Consider the following 7,131-nt stretch of genomic DNA (forward strand, 5'->3'; position numbering starts at 1 on the left):
TTTTTTTTTTTTTTTTTTTTGCTGTTAAGTCTTTTTAGATAGGTATATTGCTGAACAAGACAGATCGTGATTATGAGTATATTGCTTGAATTCTCTTTAACAACCTGAGGTTGAATATATATGGGCTGTAAATATGTAAGTTGTATGTAAGGCCTCTCAATGTATTGTTTATTATGAATAATAAGGTTACACACACTTATATAGAGATTTAAGAGAGCCCTAGACTTAACCAGACTTGACTAAAAGAGCTCTAGACAAGTTCATAACAAACAAGATACCACATGAAAGTTAAACTTGTATTAAAATTTGATATGAAAGAATATTTTTAGTGAACTAACAAAATGCTAATGTGACAATAAAAATAGATGGTATAATATATGAGAATCTCTATTTTATGTGTTATAAAATACATATATAATTTTTTTTTACTTATGTTTTGTTTATATTTTACATATCTTTTGCTTATTTTTTGCTAATATCTATTAAACATTTTAAAGAACCAAAAAATAACTAATTTGATGCCATATATAAACAATTACACAGTACAATTTATTTTTATACTATACTCCCAATCAGTTATTGTTGCTGGAGGTTGTCGCTGCTGCTGCTTCTCCGAAACGTGGAATAACCCTGATACAAAAAACCAAAATTTGATATCAAAAATCATTCTCAAAATCATATAATACGAAAAAATAAAATTCGTTTATAAAAAAACCTTGCCATTTCCTCTCCATTCCTCAAACATCTAGCGAAGTTTTTTATAGACCTGGTCCACAGCTAGATGTAGAAATTAGGTTTCCACAATAAATTTGTTTGATGGGGGAAACAAATTCAAGGAAGCAATCTCTCAAGAAATTCGATCTGAGCTTGAAATCAAAAAAAGATTTAGATCTCTTAGAACTCAAATTAGGGTTTTGCTAAGAACAATGAAAAAGCTGAATTATTGTATTCAATGCTGGATGGATTACAATGAAAGAGTCGTCCCTTATACCTTTTTCTAGATTACCGAATATATTAGCTTTCTTTATAACTCGAACTAAAATAAGGAAAATTGCTTCTTATCTTCAAGTCGGCCATCGGGCGAATCGAGAAGTCGGTTCTTCATCTCCGGGCTGGGCCTCCTTCTTCCGATCAGGTCTCAAGTAAACATTCAATTGAATCCTAACCGGATTCCCGATTAAATAATCGAATTATCTTTCTGGTTTATATCGGTATGTTGGGGGTGCTAAATTCCGTATCAACACTAGACATTGGTGAACTGTATTGGAACCTTGTCAACTCCACTGAAAGTGGAACATGAACATATCTTTTTCCCCGAGCATTTTTCTTTAGATTTAGTTCTCTTAACTAATATTATAATTATGTCGGACAAGAGGGTGTCTAATATAATTATCCCTAGTGATTAATAAATTGTAACAATGCTAAAATTGATCTTCTATTGATTTTGGTCCGTTTTATGTACATGTACTCTATAGTACGTATTTGTTTATGTATACGCGTGTGATTAGCTTTGGAAAGAATAAAGTTCGCCGCCACATAATTCGCGGTCCTACTTGCCTTTCAACTTCAAGTGGCAGCAACAATGGTTGTCATGGAAAACAAATTACTTTAATGGTATAATAAACAGAAGTATCTTATAATTTACTTATTAACCAATAACGACGTCTATAAGTGTGCGGCACACTGTGTGCCCGAGTTGTAAATTTGTGATGCACTGATAATCGTTCATATGTATAAAAAAAAAAAAAAATCATGGCGTGAAGTGTAATTACAGACCTAAGGCTAAGTATAAACATACATTTTTTTTGGTATCAAATCTAGGTATAATGGTGTTGGATAGTAAAGAAGACATAGGAGAAGCTTTTCAACTCGACCACCATAATGAATGAACCTTATTTATTTATGTAATATCTTTGTATCTCATCTCATGTCCAAATTATGCAGATAATACATAAGATATCGTTGCCTAAAGTATTCTCATAGTCTTAGTCGTACGTCTACAAAGTTTTTTTTTTATATATATAATTTAATCGCTGGACGGAATACTCCTATCAATTCAGTATTGTGACTACCTTTATCATTGGTTTTCTTGATAAAAGAAAAAAAAAAAAAGGGACAATTTGTTTAAAAAATAATTAAGAGAACCAAAAAGAGTATTTTACTAGTCTATTACGCATGTATTGGAGAACTTGGGCCAAATAGGCCCATGTATGTTAAAAGATTGGCCTCAGGAAACGAAACCGTATAATATAGTGGAAACGGCGACGTGTGTCTTCGTCGTCTTCAAGTTTGACTGGTTAATCGGTAAACCGAGGCTGATTGTGCGACGGTGACGGCAAATCCAGTGAGTGAGTTCCTTTGATTATCGCTGCATTAACTGGGAACCCTAAACATTGAGTTAATAATCGTGTGTTGTAAGCATTTCACTCTGTTCTAATCAGGATACATCAGATCTTCTTGTTCTGAGCTTCTTTATTTTTTTTTTGTTCTCCTGTGAAAGATGAACTGTAATGGAAATATTTTGGTTAGCTTCTGCTGATATGTGTCGGGTTTATTTCAGAAGGATTTCCGACAAGTTTTTTTTTTTTTTTTTTTGTTTTCGCTGTCTACGCTGGTGATGACTTTATCGGTTTTTGGCTCACAAGGTGTTTGTTGAAATGCTTCAACGGGTACTAGTCTTAGTCACTAGTTTATGGTCCAACAGTTAAAAAGTTTTTGAATTGAATCGTAGCTTCGGCTCACTATAGACTTAGGCGTCTTCGATAAAATAAAATACTAGTCCTGTCTATAATGCGTAGATCTTTTTCTGATATAGACCTTGCAATGACATTATCTTTTTATGTACTTTTCTTGGAGTCTGGTTCTGGTCATGGAGTCTTGTGTGTGTGTGTGATTTGGTGATTAACATTGAAGTATAGGAGCTTTAATTCCTAACAGTACATGTTTTATATCTGTACAAGCTTTCTTTATTTTAGTCTGGGAAAGCAGCTACAGAGAGAGACATGTCAAGGTTTCGATCATTGTTGCAAGCCTCTGTAAATGCGACAAAGAAGGGTATTCCCCTGCCACTTTTTCCGTCAATTATGATACACGTCTGACTTAATTCTTTGATCTATTAGTTTTTCTGTTTGTGTTTCGATGCTTCCTTCTATTTAATTGTGCTTGTAAGTACTTATAATTAAGAAATTGACTGATAGCAAGTGTGATGTTTGAGGGAAAAAATGACGTTGGTTCTATTCTATTTTCCAATACTTACAAATTTTCGGGATTATGTTTCTATTATGGTGTTGACTGTAGCAGGTAGTGCTAGTTTCTGACTTATTTTCACCAATCTGCAAACTGTTAGCTCTTACGTGGAACGTTGAAGAATGGGTACCTCCTGCAGAGAAGCATATATTTAAGTTTCACTCAAAAGAAGACTTGAAGAAATGGCATCTCTACTCCGATTCTGAATATGGAGGTACTTAAGCCGACAGGTTCAACTTCAAGTATCTGCTCTGTAAAGAGTATCTTATATTGTTTCTGTTGTTATTTATTCTTTTCATCTCCATGCATTGTTGATTCAAATGAACAACTACTGGGACAAATTAAGATTTTGAAGTATGTATTTTCTGGCAACATGTTTGATATTTATTATCTGGCAACATGTTTAATACTTATTTTACAGGATTATCTTCTGCTTCCTTGGAGATTCCAGATAAAGGAGATGGATCAGATTGCACCGGTTAGAAACTTAGTATTTTCTTCTATGATCTATCTTCTGCCATCCTGCATATCATTGTCATGAAGTTCATCAATACACAATATGAGATTCTTCTATGTTTTGATACCATCGTTTCTTAATGTCTTGTCTTGTTTTGTTTTCTACTCTGCTTCACTTGTTGATGTTTTTCATCCAAATATCTTCTATAGGGATTTTCTCGGGGAACCTATCCGTTGACCTTAGCGAAGGATCAAAATGGAACATCAGTCGGAGTGGTTTCTGTGGAATGCGCTCAAAGAAGGTAACAATACAGAGCTTTCATTTTTATTACAAAGCGTTCCTATTTCAAAATCAAAACATATTTTCTGCATATCAGTTTTTTTTGTTTGAAGAAAAGAAGGAAAAATGGTTATTTTATTTGTATCTTGGTTTTGTCACTCGGAGAATTTTTGAGGCAGCTGAGCGTTCAATTGCAACCAATTCTATCTTACTCTGTTTTTGTAGTTTGATGGCTTCATTGATCTCGATGGGTATGATGCAATAGCCCTCAGGCTCAAAGGAGATGGAAGATGTTATATCTCTACTGTAAGTTTCATGTTGATACTCACCTTACCTTTCCTTTACTCCAGATGAAACAAGGATTATTGTAGGAGCAACAGAGCTGTTACTTGTTATACTAAACCTTGATTTTTTTTTTTTGGTCGACGCTAAACCTTGATTTTGATTCAGATCTACACCGAAAACTGGGTGAACTCACCAGGGCAAGCAGAAGATAACTCGTGGCAAGTTTTTGTTTTTGCTCCAAAGGACAATTGGTATATTGCTAAGGCAAGTCCTTATAGATGCTACCAACCAAGAGCGTTAGAGCATTTTACACTTCCTTTTTTTTGCTGTTAAGTCGTTAGTTAGGTATATTGCTGAACAAGACAGATCATGATTATGAGTTTGCTTGAATGGTTTTATAATTAACCTAAGGTTGAATATATCAGATCCCTCTATCTCGATACTTGCCAACATGGAGAGGAAATGTTATAGATGTGGAAATGGAGATGAATCCAGGTCGCGTTCTAGGTATGTCACTGTCAGTAAACGCAGAAGGTGGTGCGGTTGGAGCTAAATCAGGAGCAGGTGATTTCCGAGTAGAAATCGACTGGATCAAAGCGTTGAGATTGCCATGAGTTGAACATTGTAGCAATGCATGGTGTTTTTATTGTTCTTGGTTTTAGCTTGTAAAAACCAGGCCTGAGTTGATACTTGATGGCCAGAGCATAGTTGAATTGTGTAGCGGCAAAGTTGGTTATCACTTTGAGTCATGTTTTTTTTTACCATGTCATAAAATAAAAGAATTGACACAAATCAAAGATGTGATTACCTTCTGTTTACCTTGTAGTCTATCCTTTTCGGTCAACTAGTTTATTTATCGTAGACCGCAAGCGATCTGTTGGGTGGAGAGATTCAATATACACAAGGTAATAGGTTATGATCGTGATTGAATAGGGGAGAATACGGTCATGCTAGAATAGGGGAGAATACGGTCATGAATCGGGGATGATACTTACGGGCAGAGCATTGTTGAATTGTGTAGCGGCAAAGTTGGTTATCACTTAGAGCCATGTTTTTAACCATGTCACAGAATAAAACAAATTGACACAAATCAAAGATATATTACATTCTCCTTCTGATTATTTAGTCTTATATCCTTTTCGGTCAACTAATTTATTTATTGTTAACAATGGTTATGGTCGTGATTGAATAAGGGAGAGTACGGTCATGCTAAATTGGTGGAACAAAGAAAATAATAAAATTGTATAACGTGTTTGATGTTTCCATTATGAACTTGCAAATAGAATAGAGGATATTGATGACGACCAATAAAAGAAAAAGAAGGGAGGATATTGATGAGTAATGACTAAATGACTACATTAGCTTTCAGCTAAATCTCAAATCTGAAGTCAAAGAATATTTTTGCAGGTTTTGACTTTTGAGTAATTTGTAGATTCATGCTATTCAATTATTGAATAAAATACATATGTGATCAAATCATCTGGAAATTCCAAAAAGGGAAAACACGATTCAGAAATTTTGTGTTTTTTACAATAAATAATACATATGAAGTTTTGTGTTTTACATAGGTTACTTCACCTAGTTGGACCCTAAACGGCTCTCTCTGTGTTACTCTATCTCTTTGAGAATCTCGAGTTCAAAGTCCAAACTGAATTAAAAGAAGGTTAGATAGAGAGACACACGTGTAGTCACCGACTCGTCAGATGGTGGGACAGCTATTTATTCTTACTGTCAGAATCTGCACCGTTGGATCTACTCATTGTCTTATTTTTTTTGCTTTTGTTCTGGACATAGTCGCTTGATGATGCGGTTGTTTCAGTGGATAACGGGACCCATTAAACCACCACCCCCTGCTTTGCTTTGTGGGTAAAAAGCTGCTAACGTTTCATTTGGGAATTCTGAACCAATCGAATTTTGATGGCTTGAGAGAGCAGAGGAGGAATCGGATAATACATTTTAAAAAATTTGAAGTGCAAGGACCGCAAGGTTTCATGCATTTGAGAATTCTCATGTAGATTGGTTTTAGTTTACAATGTTACATACTAATCCAGTTTGATTTGTTTATAAGTAATCAATTACTAAGATTGATTTGATCAATCATTATTCAAAGTTATACAATATATTAAATTGTAGCATGAAGATTAATAAAGAGACATTGAATTATTGAGGAAAAGACACATGGGACAAAAGGAAAAAAAGGAAAGAGAGAATGAGAAGAACATGTCGCATGTGCTGAAGCTCACGTCATACCGACAATTAATCTAGAAGCATCTTGTTCACTAAAAATAAAGTTTCTATAGGAAGAAATAAAAAAGATTTGTGTGTTTTCAAATTACCACCATATGATGTACTACTTGTTTCAAAATAAAGGTTTAATGTAGGGTTTAGCCCATTTATGGGTTTTTGACTATTGTTACATTTTTTGATTCAATGTTATTAATTTGAAAACATAGACACTAAATATTGGCAACGATTCAGATTTTTTAAATTATGAAGAAGAATACTTTTGTTGAAACTAAAAAGTGAAGAATAATATTACGCGTTCACATCACGTGTAGTGTTAATAATTATTCCATGAAGATTCATCATAGTATTAGAAATCAATCATATGACACATTATACTGTACGATTTCTATGAAAATAACGTATATATTTTTTTACGACTATAAAGAAGACTTTATATTATTTTCAATAAACATCGCTTTTATAAATGTTAGAAATTAGAATACTATGATGTTACATGTTATCTGTGTGAGAAGATCGATATTTTCCCTTACATACATTAAGAAGAAAACAACGCAAAGAAGTGGATAAAATTACGAAACTTTGGATCAAGGATTGCCACGAAAACAATAGATCAAATA

General features: G+C 33.8%; 1 protein-coding gene across 11 annotated transcripts; it reads left to right on the forward strand.

Moving 5' to 3' along the window:
- On the forward strand, nucleotides 2,205-4,944 carry LOC104740428 (probable complex I intermediate-associated protein 30). Of its 11 annotated transcripts, none has more exons than XM_010461011.2 (8): nucleotides 2,205-2,414; nucleotides 2,976-3,054; nucleotides 3,301-3,460; nucleotides 3,668-3,724; nucleotides 3,913-4,004; nucleotides 4,208-4,288; nucleotides 4,433-4,531; nucleotides 4,693-4,944. In XM_010461011.2, the coding sequence occupies exons 2-8, from the start codon at nucleotides 3,040-3,042 to the stop codon at nucleotides 4,879-4,881; spliced, it is 693 nt and encodes a 230-aa protein (XP_010459313.1). In that variant the 5' UTR covers nucleotides 2,205-2,414; nucleotides 2,976-3,039; the 3' UTR covers nucleotides 4,882-4,944. The 11 variants fall into 11 exon arrangements, with proteins under 11 accessions (XP_010459313.1, XP_010459314.1, XP_010459315.1 ...); XM_010461012.2 differs by having other exon boundaries at nucleotides 2,205-2,348; XM_010461013.2 differs by having other exon boundaries at nucleotides 2,205-2,344.

This window comes from Camelina sativa, chromosome 14 (genome assembly GCF_000633955.1).
Source record: "Camelina sativa cultivar DH55 chromosome 14, Cs, whole genome shotgun sequence".
Taxonomy (NCBI): Eukaryota; Viridiplantae; Streptophyta; class Magnoliopsida; order Brassicales; family Brassicaceae; genus Camelina; species Camelina sativa.